The sequence below is a fragment of the Nannobrachium achirus genome (genome assembly GCF_963921795.1).
Source record: "Nannobrachium achirus genome assembly, chromosome: 1".
Lineage (NCBI taxonomy): Eukaryota > Metazoa > Chordata > Actinopteri > Myctophiformes > Myctophidae > Nannobrachium > Nannobrachium achirus.
This window is the reverse complement of record NC_137810.1, coordinates 45,769,343-45,787,562: the sequence shown is the minus strand read 5'-3', so window position 1 is coordinate 45,787,562 and position 18,220 is coordinate 45,769,343. Positions and strand designations below refer to the sequence as shown.

Here is an 18,220-nt window from a genome sequence, read left to right as displayed (position 1 = left end):
CAAAGTGGCCTACAACGCACATATTTTAGACACTTTCTCTGGACTTTGTGCATTAACCAAAAAACTTCCTTCATAGGTTTGTTCACCATTCCAATTGGTATCAACTAACGATGTCCCACTCTACCTCTGATAATAGTTTTGAATGGTTTTACAGTGGAAATGTGGAGTAATATAGCTCCAAAGTTGCCTACAACGCACATATTTTAGACACTTTCTCTGGAATTTGTGCATTAAACAAAAAACTTCCTTCATAGGTTTGTTCACCATTCCAATTGGAATCAACTAACAATGTCCCAATGTACCTCTGACAATAGTTTTGTAAGGTTTTACAGTGGAAATGTGGAGTAATATAGCTTCAAAGTGGGCTACAACTACTATAGTAATAATACAGTAATATAGACTTTCTATGGACTTTGAGCTTTAACCAAAACACTTCCTTCATAGGTTTGTTCACCATTCCAATTGGAATCAACTAACAATGTCCCAATGTACCACTGATAATAGTTTCGTAAGGTTTTACAGTAAAAAAGTGGAGAAATATAGCTTCAAAGTTGCCTACAACGCACATATTTTAGACACTTTCTCTGGACTTTGTGCATTAACCAAAAAACCTCCTTCATAGGTTTGTTCACCATTCCAATTGGAATCAACTAACAATGTCCCACTGTACCTCTGATAATAGTTTTGTAAGGTTTTCCAGTAGAAAAGTGGAGTAATATAGCTTCAAAGTGGCCTACAACGCACATATTTTAGACACTTTCTCTGGACTTTGTGCATTAACCTAAAAACTTCCTTCATAGGTTTGTTCACCATTCCAATTGGTATCAACTAACGATGTCCCACTCTACCTCTGATAATAGTTTTGTAAGGTTTTACAGTAGAAAAGTGGAGAAATATAGCTTCAAAGTGGCCTACAACTACTATAGTAATAATACAGTAATATAGACTTTCTATGGACTTTGAGCTTTAACCAAAACACTTCCTTCATAGGTTTGTTCACCATTCCAATTGGAATCAACTAACAAGGTCCCACTGTACCTCTGATAATAGGTTTGAATGGTTTTACAGTGGAAATGTGGAGTAATATAGCTCCAAAGTTGCCTACAACGCACATATTTTAGACACTTTCTCTGGAATTTGTGCATTAACCAAAAAACTTCCTTCATAGGTTTGTTCACCATTCCAATTGGAATCAACTAACAATGTCCCAATGTACCTCTGACAATAGTTTTGTAAGGTTTTACAGTGGAAATGTGGAGTAATATAGCTTCAAAGTGGCCTACAACTACTATAGTAATAATACAGTAATATAGACTTTCTATGGACTTTGAGCTTTAACCAAAACACTTCCTTCATAGGTTTGTTCACCATTCCAATTGGAATCAACTAACAATGTCCCAATGTACCCCTGATAATGGTTTCGTAAGGTTTTACAGTAGAAAAGTGGAGAAATATAGCTCCAAAGTGGCCTACAACGCACATATTTTAGACACTTTCTCTGGACTTTGTGCATTAACCAAAAAACTTCCTTCATAGGTTTGTTCACCATTCCAATTGGAATCAACTAACAATGTCCCACTGTACCTCTGACAATAGTTTTGTAAGGTTTTACAGTGGAAATGTGGAGTAATATAGCTTCAAAGTGGCCTACAACTACTATAGTAATAATACAGTAATATAGACTTTCTATGGACTTTGAGCTTTAACCAAAACACTTCCTTCATAGGTTTGTTCACCATTCCAATCGGAATCAACTAACAAGGTCCCACTGTACCTCTGATAATAGTTTTGAATGGTTTTACAGTGGACATGTGGAGTAATATAGCTCCAAAGTTGCCTACAACGCACATATTTTAGACACTTTATCTGGACTTTGCGCATTAACCAAAAAACCTCCTTCATAGGTTTGTTCACCATTCCAATTGGAATCAACTAACAATGTCCCACTGTACCTCTGATAATAGTTGTGTAAGGTTTTACAGTGGAAATGTGGAGTAATATAGCTTCAAAGTGGCCTACAACGCACATATTTTAGACACTTTCTCTGGACTTTGTGCATTAACCAAAAAACTTCCTTCATAGGTTTGTTCACCATTCCAATTGGAATGGTGAACAAACCTATGAAGGAAGTGTTTTGGTCCAAAGAAAAGTGTCTAAAATATGTGCGTTGTAGGCAACTTTGGAGCTATATTACTCCACATTTCCACTGTAAAACCATTCAAAACTATTATCAGAGGTAGAGTGGGACATTGTCAGTTGATTCCAATTGGAATGGTGAACAAACCTATGAAGGAAGTTTTTTGGTTAATGCACAAAGTCCAGAGAAAGTGTCTAAAATATGTGCGTTGTAGGCCACTTTGGAGCTATATTAATCCACATTTCTACTGTAAAACCTTACAAAACTATTATCAGTGGTACATTGGGACATTGTTAGTTGAGTCCCATTGGATTGGTGAACAAACCTATGAAGGAAGTTTTTAGGTTAATGCACAAAGTCCAGAGAAAGTGTCTAAAATATGTGCGTCGTAGGCCACTTTGAAGCTATATTTCTCCACTTTTCTACTGTAAAACCTTACAAAACTATTATCAGAGGTAGAGTGGGACATTGTTAGTTGATTCCAATTGGAATGGTGAACAAACCTATGAAGGAAGTTTTTAGGTTAATGCACAAAGTCCAGAGAAAGTGTCTAAAATATGTGCGTTGTAGAACACTTTGGAGCTATATTAATCCACATTTCTACTGTAAAACCTTACAAAACTATTATCAGAGGTAGAGTGGGACATTGTTAGTTGATTCCAATTGGAATGGTGAACAAACCTATGAAGGAAGTTTTTAGGTTAATGCACAAAGTCCAGAGAAAGTGTCTAAAATATGTGCGTCGTAGGCCACTTTGAAGCTATATTTCTCCACATTTCTACTGTAAAACCTTACAAAACTATTAACAGAGGTAAAGTGGGACATTGTTAGTTGATACAAATTGGAATGGTGAACAAACCTATGAAGGAAGTTTTTTGGTTAATGCACAAAGTCCAGAGAAAGTGTCTAAAATATGTGCGTTGTAGGCAACTTTGGAGCTATATTACTCCACATTTCTACTGTAAAACCTTACAAAACTATTATCAGAGGTAGAGTGGGACATTGTTAGTTGATTCCAATTGGAATGGTGAACAAACCTATGAAGGAAGTGTTTTGGTTAATGCACAAAGTCCAGAGAAAGTGTCTAAAATATGTGCGTTGTAGAACACTTTGGAGCTATATTACTCCACATTTCTACTGTAAAACCTTACAAAACTATTATCAGAGGTAGAGTGGGACATTGTTAGTTGATTCCAATTGGAATGGTGAACAAACCTATGAAGGAAGTTTTTAGGTTAATGCACAAAGTCCAGAGAAAGTGTCTAACATATGTGCGTTGTAGAACACTTTGGAGCTATATTAATCCACATTTCTACTGTAAAACCTTACAAAACTATTATCAGAGGTAGAGTGGGACATTGTTAGTTGATTCCAATTGGAATGGTGAACAAACCTATGAAGGAAGTTTTTAGGTTAATGCACAAAGTCCAGAGAAAGTGTCTAAAATATGTGCGTTGTAGAACACTTTGGAGCTATATTAATCCACATTTCTACTGTAAAACCTTACAAAACTATTATCAGAGGTAGAGTGGGACATTGTTAGTTGATTCCAATTGGAATGGTGAACAAACCTATGAAGGAAGTTTTTAGGTTAATGCACAAAGTCCAGAGAAAGTGTCTAAAATATGTGCGTCGTAGGCCACTTTGAAGCTATATTTCTCCACTTTTCTACTGTAAAACCTTACAAAACTATTGTCAGAGGTAGAGTGGGACATTGTTAGTTGATACCAATTGGAATGGTGAACAAACCTATGAAGGAAGTTTTTTGGTTAATGCACAAAGTCCAGAGAAAGTGTCTAAAATATGTGCGTTGTAGGCAACTTTGAAGCTATATTTCTCCACTTTTCTACTGTAAAACCTTACAAAACTATTATCAGTGGTACATTGGGACATTGTTAGTTGAGTCCCATTGGATTGGTGAACAAACCTATGAAGGAAGTTTTTAGGTTAATGCACAAAGTCCAGAGAAAGTGTCTAAAATATGTGCGTCGTAGGCCACTTTGAAGCTATATTTCTCCACTTTTCTACTGTAAAACCTTACAAAACTATTATCAGTGGTACATTGGGACATTGTTAGTTGATTCCAATTGGAATGGTGAACAAACCTATGAAGGAAGTTTTTAGGTTAATGCACAAAGTCCAGAGAAAGTGTCTAACATATGTGCGTTGTAGAACACTTTGGAGCTATATTAATCCACATTTCTACTGTAAAACCTTACAAAACTATTATCAGAGGTAGAGTGGGACATTGTTAGTTGATTCCAATTGGAATGGTGAACAAACCTATGAAGGAAGTTTTTAGGTTAATGCACAAAGTCCAGAGAAAGTGTCTAAAATATGTGCGTTGTAGAACACTTTGGAGCTATATTAATCCACATTTCTACTGTAAAACCTTACAAAACTATTATCAGAGGTAGAGTGGGACATTGTTAGTTGATTCCAATTGGAATGGTGAACAAACCTATGAAGGAAGTTTTTAGGTTAATGCACAAAGTCCAGAGAAAGTGTCTAAAATATGTGCGTCGTAGGCCACTTTGAAGCTATATTTCTCCACTTTTCTACTGTAAAACCTTACAAAACTATTGTCAGAGGTAGAGTGGGACATTGTTAGTTGATACCAATTGGAATGGTGAACAAACCTATGAAGGAAGTTTTTTGGTTAATGCACAAAGTCCAGAGAAAGTGTCTAAAATATGTGCGTTGTAGGCAACTTTGAAGCTATATTTCTCCACTTTTCTACTGTAAAACCTTACAAAACTATTATCAGTGGTACATTGGGACATTGTTAGTTGAGTCCCATTGGATTGGTGAACAAACCTATGAAGGAAGTTTTTAGGTTAATGCACAAAGTCCAGAGAAAGTGTCTAAAATATGTGCGTCGTAGGCCACTTTGAAGCTATATTTCTCCACTTTTCTACTGTAAAACCTTACAAAACTATTATCAGTGGTACATTGGGACATTGTTAGTTGAGTCCCATTGGATTGGTGAACAAACCTATGAAGGAAGTTTTTAGGTTAATGCACAAAGTCCAGAGAAAGTGTCTAAAATATGTGCGTCTTAGGACACGTTGAAGCTATATTTCTCCACATTTCTACTGTAAAACCTTACAAAACTATTAACAGAGGTAAAGTGGGACATTGTTAGTTGATACAAATTGGAATGGTGAACAAACCTATGAAGGAAGTTTTTTGGTTAATGCACAAAGTCCAGAGAAAGTGTCTAAAATATGTGCGTTGTAGGCAACTTTGGAGCTATATTACTCCACATTTCTACTGTAAAACCTTACAAAACTATTATCAGAGGTAGGGTGGGACATTGTTAGTTGATTCCAATTGGAATGGTGAACAAACCTATGAAGGAAGTGTTTTGGTTAATGCACAAAGTCCAGAGAAAGTGTCTAAAATATGTGCGTTGTAGAACACTTTGGAGCTATATTACTCCACATTTCTACTGTAAAACCTTACAAAACTATTATCAGAGGTAGAATGGGACATTGTTAGTTGATTCCAATTGGAATGGTGAACAAACCTATGAAGGAAGTTTTTAGGTTAATGCACAAAGTCCAGAGAAAGTGTCTAAAATATGTGCGTTGTAGAACACTTTGGAGCTATATTAATCCACATTTCTACTGTAAAACCTTACAAAACTATTATCAGAGGTAGAGTGGGACATTGTTAGTTGATTCCAATTGGAATGGTGAACAAACCTATGAAGGAAGTTTTTAGGTTAATGCACAAAGTCCAGAGAAAGTGTCTAAAATATGTGCGTTGTAGAACACTTTGGAGCTATATTAATCCACATTTCTACTGTAAAACCTTACAAAACTATTATCAGAGGTAGAGTGGGACATTGTTAGTTGATTCCAATTGGAATGGTGAACAAACCTATGAAGGAAGTTTTTAGGTTAATGCACAAAGTCCAGAGAAAGTGTCTAAAATATGTGCGTCGTAGGCCACTTTGAAGCTATATTTCTCCACTTTTCTACTGTAAAACCTTACAAAACTATTGTCAGAGGTAGAGTGGGACATTGTTAGTTGATACCAATTGGAATGGTGAACAAACCTATGAAGGAAGTTTTTTGGTTAATGCACAAAGTCCAGAGAAAGTGTCTAAAATATGTGCGTTGTAGGCAACTTTGAAGCTATATTCCTCCACTTTTCTACTGTAAAACCTTACAAAACTATTATCAGTGGTACATTGGGACATTGTTAGTTGAGTCCCATTGGATTGGTGAACAAACCTATGAAGGAAGTTTTTAGGTTAATGCACAAAGTCCAGAGAAAGTGTCTAAAATATGTGCGTTGTAGGCAACTTTGAAGCTATATTTCTCCACTTTTCTACTGTAACACCTTACAAAACTATTATCAGTGGTACATTGGGACATTGTTAGTTGAGTCCCATTGGATTGGTGAACAAACCTATGAAGGAGGTTTTTTGGTTAATGCACAAAGTCCAGAGAAAGTGTCTAAAATATGTGCGTTGTAGGCAACTTTGGAGCTATATTACTCCACATTTCTACTGTAAAACCTTACAAAACTATTATCAGAGGTAGAGTGGGACATTGTTAGTTGATTCCAATTGGAATGGTGAACAAACCTATGAAGGAAGTTTTTTGGTTAATGCACAAAGTCCAGAGAAAGTGTCTAAAATATGTGCGTTGTAGGCAACTTTGGAGCTATATTACTCCACATTTCCACTGTAAAACCATTCAAAACTATTATCAGAGGTACAGTGGGACATTGTTAGTTGATTCCAATTGGAATGGTGAACAAACCTATGAAGGAAGTTTTTAGGTTAATGCACAAAGTCCAGAGAAAGTGTCTAAAATATGTGCGTTGTAGAACACTTTGGAGCTATATTAATCCACATTTCTACTGTAAAACCTTACAAAACTATTATCAGAGGTAGAGTGGGACATTGTTAGTTGATTCCAATTGGAATGGTGAACAAACCTATGAAGGAAGTTTTTAGGTTAATGCACAAAGTCCAGAGAAAGTGTCTAAAATATGTGCGTTGTAGAACACTTTGGAGCTATATTAATCCACATTTCTACTGTAAAACCTTACAAAACTATTGTCAGAGGTAGAGTGGGACATTGTTAGTTGATACCAATTGGAATGGTGAACAAACCTATGAAGGAAGTTTTTTGGTTAATGCACAAAGTCCAGAGAAAGTGTCTAAAATATGTGCGTTGTAGGCAACTTTGAAGCTATATTTCTCCACTTTTCTACTGTAAAACCTTACAAAACTATTATCAGTGGTACATTGGGACATTGTTAGTTGAGTCCCATTGGATTGGTGAACAAACCTATGAAGGAAGTTTTTAGGTTAATGCACAAAGTCCAGAGAAAGTGTCTAAAATATGTGCGTTGTAGGCAACTTTGAAGCTATATTTCTCCACTTTTCTACTGTAACACCTTACAAAACTATTATCAGAGGTAGAGTGGGACATTGTTAGTTGATTCCAATTGGAATGGTGAACAAACCTATGAAGGAAGTTTTTAGGTTAATGCACAAAGTCCAGAGAAAGTGTCTAAAATATGTGCGTTGTAGAACACTTTGGAGCTATATTAATCCACATTTCTACTGTAAAACCTTACAAAACTATTATCAGAGGTAGAGTGGGACATTGTTAGTTGATTCCAATTGGAATGGTGAACAAACCTATGAAGGAAGTTTTTAGGTTAATGCACAAAGTCCAGAGAAAGTGTCTAAAATATGTGCGTCGTAGGCCACTTTGAAGCTATATTTCTCCACTTTTCTACTGTAAAACCTTACAAAACTATTGTCAGAGGTAGAGTGGGACATTGTTAGTTGATACCAATTGGAATGGTGAACAAACCTATGAAGGAAGTTTTTTGGTTAATGCACAAAGTCCAGAGAAAGTGTCTAAAATATGTGCGTTGTAGGCAACTTTGAAGCTATATTTCTCCACTTTTCTACTGTAAAACCTTACAAAACTATTATCAGTGGTACATTGGGACATTGTTAGTTGAGTCCCATTGGATTGGTGAACAAACCTATGAAGGAAGTTTTTAGGTTAATGCACAAAGTCCAGAGAAAGTGTCTAAAATATGTGCGTCGTAGGCCACTTTGAAGCTATATTTCTCCACTTTTCTACTGTAAAACCTTACAAAACTATTATCAGTGGTACATTGGGACATTGTTAGTTGAGTCCCATTGGATTGGTGAACAAACCTATGAAGGAAGTTTTTAGGTTAATGCACAAAGTCCAGAGAAAGTGTCTAAAATATGTGCGTCTTAGGACACGTTGAAGCTATATTTCTCCACATTTCTACTGTAAAACCTTACAAAACTATTAACAGAGGTAAAGTGGGACATTGTTAGTTGATACAAATTGGAATGGTGAACAAACCTATGAAGGAAGTTTTTTGGTTAATGCACAAAGTCCAGAGAAAGTGTCTAAAATATGTGCGTTGTAGGCAACTTTGGAGCTATATTACTCCACATTTCTACTGTAAAACCTTACAAAACTATTATCAGAGGTAGGGTGGGACATTGTTAGTTGATTCCAATTGGAATGGTGAACAAACCTATGAAGGAAGTGTTTTGGTTAATGCACAAAGTCCAGAGAAAGTGTCTAAAATATGTGCGTTGTAGAACACTTTGGAGCTATATTACTCCACATTTCTACTGTAAAACCTTACAAAACTATTATCAGAGGTAGAATGGGACATTGTTAGTTGATTCCAATTGGAATGGTGAACAAACCTATGAAGGAAGTTTTTAGGTTAATGCACAAAGTCCAGAGAAAGTGTCTAAAATATGTGCGTTGTAGAACACTTTGGAGCTATATTAATCCACATTTCTACTGTAAAACCTTACAAAACTATTATCAGAGGTAGAGTGGGACATTGTTAGTTGATTCCAATTGGAATGGTGAACAAACCTATGAAGGAAGTTTTTAGGTTAATGCACAAAGTCCAGAGAAAGTGTCTAAAATATGTGCGTTGTAGAACACTTTGGAGCTATATTAATCCACATTTCTACTGTAAAACCTTACAAAACTATTATCAGAGGTAGAGTGGGACATTGTTAGTTGATTCCAATTGGAATGGTGAACAAACCTATGAAGGAAGTTTTTAGGTTAATGCACAAAGTCCAGAGAAAGTGTCTAAAATATGTGCGTCGTAGGCCACTTTGAAGCTATATTTCTCCACTTTTCTACTGTAAAACCTTACAAAACTATTGTCAGAGGTAGAGTGGGACATTGTTAGTTGATACCAATTGGAATGGTGAACAAACCTATGAAGGAAGTTTTTTGGTTAATGCACAAAGTCCAGAGAAAGTGTCTAAAATATGTGCGTTGTAGGCAACTTTGAAGCTATATTTCTCCACTTTTCTACTGTAAAACCTTACAAAACTATTATCAGTGGTACATTGGGACATTGTTAGTTGAGTCCCATTGGATTGGTGAACAAACCTATGAAGGAAGTTTTTAGGTTAATGCACAAAGTCCAGAGAAAGTGTCTAAAATATGTGCGTTGTAGGCAACTTTGAAGCTATATTTCTCCACTTTTCTACTGTAACACCTTACAAAACTATTATCAGTGGTACATTGGGACATTGTTAGTTGAGTCCCATTGGATTGGTGAACAAACCTATGAAGGAGGTTTTTTGGTTAATGCACAAAGTCCAGAGAAAGTGTCTAAAATATGTGCGTTGTAGGCAACTTTGGAGCTATATTACTCCACATTTCTACTGTAAAACCTTACAAAACTATTATCAGAGGTAGAGTGGGACATTGTTAGTTGATTCCAATTGGAATGGTGAACAAACCTATGAAGGAAGTTTTTTGGTTAATGCACAAAGTCCAGAGAAAGTGTCTAAAATATGTGCGTTGTAGGCAACTTTGGAGCTATATTACTCCACATTTCCACTGTAAAACCATTCAAAACTATTATCAGAGGTACAGTGGGACATTGTTAGTTGATTCCAATTGGAATGGTGAACAAACCTATGAAGGAAGTTTTTAGGTTAATGCACAAAGTCCAGAGAAAGTGTCTAAAATATGTGCGTTGTAGAACACTTTGGAGCTATATTAATCCACATTTCTACTGTAAAACCTTACAAAACTATTATCAGAGGTAGAGTGGGACATTGTTAGTTGATTCCAATTGGAATGGTGAACAAACCTATGAAGGAAGTTTTTAGGTTAATGCACAAAGTCCAGAGAAAGTGTCTAAAATATGTGCGTTGTAGAACACTTTGGAGCTATATTAATCCACATTTCTACTGTAAAACCTTACAAAACTATTGTCAGAGGTAGAGTGGGACATTGTTAGTTGATACCAATTGGAATGGTGAACAAACCTATGAAGGAAGTTTTTTGGTTAATGCACAAAGTCCAGAGAAAGTGTCTAAAATATGTGCGTTGTAGGCAACTTTGAAGCTATATTTCTCCACTTTTCTACTGTAAAACCTTACAAAACTATTATCAGTGGTACATTGGGACATTGTTAGTTGAGTCCCATTGGATTGGTGAACAAACCTATGAAGGAAGTTTTTAGGTTAATGCACAAAGTCCAGAGAAAGTGTCTAAAATATGTGCGTTGTAGGCAACTTTGAAGCTATATTTCTCCACTTTTCTACTGTAACACCTTACAAAACTATTATCAGTGGTACATTGGGACATTGTTAGTTGAGTCCCATTGGATTGGTGAACAAACCTATGAAGGAGGTTTTTTGGTTAATGCACAAAGTCCAGAGAAAGTGTCTAAAATATGTGCGTTGTAGGCAACTTTGGAGCTATATTACTCCACATTTCTACTGTAAAACCTTACAAAACTATTATCAGAGGTAGAGTGGGACATTGTTAGTTGATTCCAATTGGAATGGTGAACAAACCTATGAAGGAAGTTTTTTGGTTAATGCACAAAGTCCAGAGAAAGTGTCTAAAATATGTGCGTTGTAGGCAACTTTGGAGCTATATTACTCCACATTTCCACTGTAAAACCATTCAAAACTATTATCAGAGGTACAGTGGGACATTGTTAGTTGATTCCAATTGGAATGGTGAACAAACCTATGAAGGAGGTGTTTTGGTTAATGCACAAAGTCCAGAGAAAGTGTCTAAAATATGTGCGTTGTAGGCAACTTTGGAGCTATATTACTCCACATTTCTACTGTAAAACCTTACACAACTATTATCAGAGGTAGAGTGGGACATTGTTAGTTGATACAATTTGGAATGGTGAACAAACCTATGAAGGACGTTTTTTGGTTAAAGCTTTGGTTAAAGTCCAGAGAAATAGCCAAAGTAATATATGCGTTGTAGGCCACTTTGAAGCTATATTTCTCCACTTTTCTACTGTAAAACCGTACAAAACTATTGTCAGAGGTACAGTGGGACATTGTTAGTTGAATCCAATTGGAATGGTGAACAAACCTATGAAGGAAGTTTTTTGGTTAATGCTCAAATTCTAGAGAAATCGTCTAAAATATGTACTTGTAGGCCACTTTGGAGCTATATTACTCCACATTTCCACTGTAAAACCTTACAAAACTATTATCAGAGGTATATTGGGACATTGTTAGTTGATTCCCATTGGAATGGTGAACAAACCTATGAAGGAAGTTTTCCATAGAAAGTCTATATTACTATATTATTACTATATTACCTGTAGGCACTTTCTACAATAAAACCTTAAAAAAATTGTTATCACATGTACAGTTGGATAATGTGAGTTGATTCCAATTGGAATTGTGAACAAACCTATTGTGGAGTCTTTTTTTATTTTATTTTCAGAGAAATTGTCTAAGTAATATATGACAGACAGACAGACAGACAGACAGACAGACAGACAGACAGACAGACAGACAGACAGACAGACAGCCAATGCCTGGTTGGTTGTTTAAGTTGGCCAAAATCTGGCCATATTTTCCTAAATATGGAGATGACTGATGTCTCACATCATAGATGTCTGATGTCATAGACCACATGAGATTGACACAATAAGTCCATATATGGGCATTCCCAGATTTGGGCTTAATATTTATGACACCAGGGTACTTCATATATGTGCATAAAAGGGACAAGGACGGAATTCCCTTGCAAGTGTGAATCACGCTGCGGCAAAGGACAGCATTAATTTGCAAGGGTCTTGGCCGTAATGGTTAGATAGATAGATAGATAGATAGATAGATAGATAGATAGATAGATAGATAGATGTCAAATATCATGAATATTCAAATATCATGACTATTTAATCAAAATGAGGTCACTGATTTTTTTTTTTAAGTTGCTGTCAATGATTAGCCAATTAATTATTATTATTATTATTATTATTAGGCCTACTATTATTGTTGGATTATAGTATGAGGTAAAACCAGTGGTACTCACATTCATTACTTGAGTAAAAGTATAAATACTGCAATATAGAAATACTCTGTTACAAGTAAAAAATCAAAATGTACTTGAGTAAAAGTACAAAAGTATTGGAATAAAAGTAAAAGTAGAAAAAGTAAAAATAGGCCTACTAATGTTTGAAAATAGCAGATCTACAAGCTGAGAAAAAAAATACTCTGGTAAATTAAAAGTACTTGAGTAAATAATTAGTTACTTTCCTCTGGGTAAACCCATAGAGTTATAGGGTAAACAGTAGAGCTGCTTTGTGTTGATAAAACACTCAAAAGATACGTTATGTATCTTTCAGGACCATTGCCTGCTTTCGTCACAACCCCAGCGAGCTCCTACGGTAATTACACTACATGATGCGCAGCGAACTTTGATCGTCGGCTCACTTCACCTCCCGTTTTGCAAAGTCGGATGGCTTCACTCCAGTCTTAATATGCATAGATATTTAAGCTAAAAGGACCACACATTATGATAACATTATGCATAACCAGCTGCAGTCTAATTTGGTGATCATGCCAAAACAGTTGCTATCAGGTTAGGTGTAAACCACTCCAACCATTAAGCCCCTTTAAATTAGCTCACTTGCAGCTAACCCCAGTCCGACTGTCAAGGGAAACCCCAAGCTACAACAATAATATGCACTTTATCAAGTGATCTTCAATGACTAGTTTAACACTGCACAACAAACCCCAGCACAACACTAGCAGGAAGTTTAAAGGTACATGCTAAAAGCTAACGGCTAGCTGGCCACAGACTTGTTAATTTTCCACTCACATATTAATATCCTGTTCTTCATTGCCGTCATTAGTCAGAACAACCATCTTACGAGCCGAATCGCCGCAATATTTGGTCTATTCAAAACATGAAAATGATAATGTACAAACTATTGTAATATGAAGGAGAAGTGATGTTGTTTTTTTTCCAGCCCAGCACTGGGTTTAGCCCTATGGTTTAGCCCTGCTCCCTAAAAGCAAACAATAAGTAGATCCCATAGTCTGGGAGGACGAGTGTTGTCAGGGCAACCATAGCCGTAGGTGTGTGCAGCACATTTGGACGACCATCTCCCTGACAACCAAATAGCCAATGACAGCCTGCCTTAAATGTCCCTCCCGCACCCGAGTATGGGATCAAGACTTTCAACGTTAAAAATATAAGAAAGTCTCCGCCCTGTAGGTCACGGCCACGGCCACGGCCCCCGGGCTGGCGGGCACGAGCAGAAGGCCAAAATGTCACCAAAGGAACGCACGACACAGTGAGTTTGGTTGTTGTGGTTTAATTGTGTCAAGATCAAGAATCAAAAGGCCTATTATGTGTAGAGACTATGCCAACACAATTATACAATTTAGTGTTATAATTAAACAACAAGATGAAGATGATGATGATGATGATGATGATGAAGAATATAAAGTAATGAAGTATGTGGGATAGAAATAAAGTTAACAGTGCTGTAAATATAACCCTTTTCTAAACTCATATAGTATGCTAATTGTCGCCATTGAATTTGCTCTGTAACAGGGGTCATATACTGTAGTTATATAGCCTACTATAGTTCCAAATCCAAATGTGTCCATATGATTGGATGAAATTGGTATCCTGACCTGAAAATGAATTTTCTGACAGGTATATTTAGCAGTCGTATCAATGTGCAACAGCAGAAGGCATAGGCCTACATACATAGGCCTACAGTGGTGGAAAGTAACTGTATAAAGTACTGTAGGTAGGCCTACAATTTTGAGGTACTTTTATTTTACTTGACTATTTCCAAATTACTACTTTTACTTCTATTCCACTACATCTCAGAGTAAATATTGTACTTTTACTCCACTACAATTATTTGAAAACTTTAGTCACTATTTACTTTGTAGATTTTGATTATTATTACAAGATAGACAGCCTACATGAACCACTCCAGCCATATTTAAACTTTGGCTACTTAATAGCCTATCTATAAGCACACAAAGTGTCGCAATGCAAAAAGATCTCATACATTTTAGACATAACTTGTGAAATGGGACATTCTGCACAATGAGTTATTTTAGGCTACTTTTGGTAATTAAAGTATATTTTGATGCCAATACGTTTGAGTACTTTGTCCAGCACTGTATATCTTCAGCATCATAAAACTGTTGTAGCAGTCAGTCTGTTGCTACAACAGACTGTTTAATAGGCCTTACCCCCCTCCAACAGGCAAGCAGACAAATACTTGTCTAATTGTTCTCAGTAGTCCCAGGGAACAAGCCGAAAGAACATGATGCAGCCCTACACTATTGAGCAAGAAATGTGTTGATCTTTTTATGTTAATTCTATTTTTTAAATAGACCTGCGGCATGTACGTCTTTGAGAGATGTTTGGACAACTTCAGAGACTATCGACTCTGCTGCAGCCACTGCATGGGAGGCTGGACAAACCTACGGGAAGACAGGAAGAACCACAACCTGCAGCACCAGAGGACTCCCTCTTCCTTTGGTGTGTCGCCCAGAGGGCGCCTAAACCCTAAACTTTAACTTCACAAAAACTATACCTAAACCTAAACCTAACCTTAACCCTAACCTAACAAACACTATGCCTAAAACTAACCTCAACCCTAACCCTAACCTCACAAACACTATACCTAAACCTATCCTTAACCTCACAAAAACCTTAATTAAACCTAACCTTAACCCGAACCTCACAAATGCTATGCCAAAACCTAACCTTATCCTCGCAAAAACTATGTCTAAACCGAACCTTAGCCCTAAATCTAATTTCACAGAAACTATGCCTAACCCTAACCTCAAAACCATGTTGACCTGGGCGAAACACTGGGAAAAGACAGGGTGCGGCAGCACCGCACTCCCATCCTCAGACGACAAGGGTGTGAAGTATTTTCACTGGATAAAATCCATTAGGCCAAAGGAGAAGTGTAACATTACCACATCAGACAGAAGAAATACAACAACAGCAAAAACATGCACGGTAAACAACACATGCGAGAGATCAGGGAAGGTGATGAGGATCTGTGTCAATCTAATGCCTGTCCTGGCCTCGGCCGTAGAGCCTCTGGGAGAGGAAGAGGAGGTAGTAGAGGAAGAGGATGTTGATGATGGTCCAGACGAGGAGGAAACCCCACCAGAGACCATGAGCAGCTTGGATGAACGGAGTAGCAGCAGGGTCTCTGAACAAGCTCAGTCCACGGACACTGAAGGGGAAGAGGCTCACACAGGCCTGGATGTGTCAGAAGATTCTGCAGGAGCTATTAAGCTTCTGAATCTGCCACCTGTTTGTCAAACTAAACAAGCCCCTATGCAGTTTGTTGTAGGAGCCTCAGCATCCAAATCCACACTTCTGCCTCCCATACCATTACCCGTGGTTGGGTCCGACCCAGATGCTGTGAATGTTGATCCTTCCAGAATGACATCCAAGCACTGTGCGGAGAGATCACCATTCACCAGTGGCCTAGTGGTGCACGAGATGACTCCCCCCGACAGATCATTCTACTCCAAATGTGTAAGGCTTTATTTTATTATTTCTTTTAAAGATTTGTTTTGGGGCTTTTATTGATAGGACAGTAGACTGACAGGAAATGGGGGGAGAGATGGGAAGTGACACAGCAAAGGTCCTCCAGATCGGGAATCGAACCGGCACCGCCGCCAGGCATCCATGCCTATGTGGCAATGCCTAAGTGGCTGCCAACTTGTTTTTTATGGCATAGGTATGATATTCGGTATATCGTTTTTTTTATTGGCCTAAAATGTTGTCTATATACATTTGTGAAACCACCTGCTGACCACCTGTCAGCATTGAGCAATTTTATTTATAGGGGGTAAAAGTTTGGGCCCATTCACTTACTATACACTAAAGGAAAAAAATACCCCCAAAATATCTGCTTTAAGGAGCATGTGAGGGGTCAAACTAGGGGTTTTTAATTATTCTGAATCCATTGCAAGCATGTGTTTTGCATGAAAAACATTCCTTGGGCTGTGATGACTCATCACTAAACCCCTAGTTAGATTTTTGGGGGTATTTCTTTCCTTTATAGAATAGTGTATAGTATGTAAATGGGCCCCACACCTTTACCCCCATAAAAGAAATTGCTCAATGCTGACAGGCGGTCAGCAGGTGGATTCATGACTGTATGTATACAGACAACATTTTAGGCCAATAAAAAAAAACTATATACCAAATATCATACCTATGCCATAAAAAACAAGTTGGCAGCCGGACTACATTAACACATATAAAACACTATTTGTAGACCTACAAAGGAGAGAAAGGGAAACAAGTCGGCAGTGAATGTCACATCTTTTTTATGGGAAAAATGTGTTTACCACCCCTTGTGGTCTCCTGATAGATGGATTGTCTGGCTTGTTTTGAAAGAATCGTTTGAGATTCTGCATAACAAATGTTTTCTGGTGAAATGCCACTTGGACTGTTGTCCAAACGCTCTCATGGTGTCTGTCTCACTAGAGGTCTCCTGAGTTCCGTCTGCCTGACATCTCTCTGTCCAGCCTGGACGCCAATTCCAAGAGCTAGTCAGGATCAGGATATATGGGGTACTTTCCGGTTCAAATGTAAATTTTGCCTTTTTGCCTTTTAAATAAAACTTTGTCAATCCTTCATACGCATGGAACATAATTCTTTTCCATCATAACTTTAAACAAATGTTTTAACAAGACATATTAATGCCATTGAACTTAATAAAATAATTAATTGTCCTGTCAAATGTAACAGAGAGGATGGGATGCCTGTGCCAGACAATGGACGCAGTGTACCAGCTATTCCAGTAGGAGGCGCCAGAGTGAGAGCTCTTCCTCGGGTCTGTAAAGGTTCCAAACCACCAGTCATCCTCTCTCTGACCAAGAGGAACCTCCTGGACTCAACTCATCATCTATCTGAACATCCATGGTGCAGTAGTTAAGACTTCAGCTTCCAGAACCACATGTACCTAAAGCTTAGATCCAATCCCAGCCACCACTATACTTTTTTTTTTTTTTTTTACTTTGTTTATTTGATTTTCAAGTGAAGCATTTAAGGCAATGAAGTGGTACAATAATAAGAGTAGCAGCTTCTTTTGTACAAACATCAAATATACAACAGTGGTATGAGGATTGAAATCACCACTATACCTTTTACACAGATTTTCTTCATTCATTTCTGGAGCAAAGAACATTAAAAAACTGAAAAATAACTACAATTTATTGTATATCCTACCCGAGATTAGAACCCGGGTAGTCTGGGATCACTTCACCTTTCGAGGTTTGATCCGGACGGGAGAGGAAACCACTTTACGTCATGTTGTAGTACTCAAAGGACTACAATTTGCCAGAACTATCAAACCGGATTCAGTTTTAACCCAAAATAATTCCCCTGCGCTCGAGGACATACTTTTAGGGCCTACCTAATAAACTCCTTGGTGCGGCGTAGTTTTGCTTTTGAAAAATGTGTTTGGGATATGCATCTTTTATTCCAACTCGTAGCGACCGGCAAGACTACACTAGACAACTCAAGCATTGTAATAGGGATTGGGGAAACAAACGGAGGGAGCCAAAACAAAGCAACGCCGCTTCTTCGGCTTGTGGTTTCCGCCTAGACCGGATCAAACCACCCGTTGTTAACTGGTGGGCGAGGTTAGAACCCGGGTATCCCACATCAGAGACACAAAAGTCAACCAACACATTTGTTTCTTGCAGAGGGTTGCCCTGCTTAGGAGGTGCACTTATTGGGC

General features: G+C 37.5%; 1 protein-coding gene across 1 annotated transcript in view; it reads right to left on the bottom strand.

Moving 5' to 3' along the window:
* r3hdm4 (R3H domain containing 4) overlaps window positions 1–13,467 on the bottom strand; it is a 32,325-nt gene extending 18,858 nt beyond the window's left edge. The window contains exon 1 of the mRNA XM_080722369.1: window positions 13,291–13,467. Coding sequence (XP_080578495.1) covers window positions 13,291–13,337 — 47 coding nt within the window. The 5' untranslated portion in view covers window positions 13,338–13,467. The remainder of the gene's footprint in view (window positions 1–13,290) is intronic.
* Window positions 13,468–18,220: the final 4,753 nt, after the last annotated feature.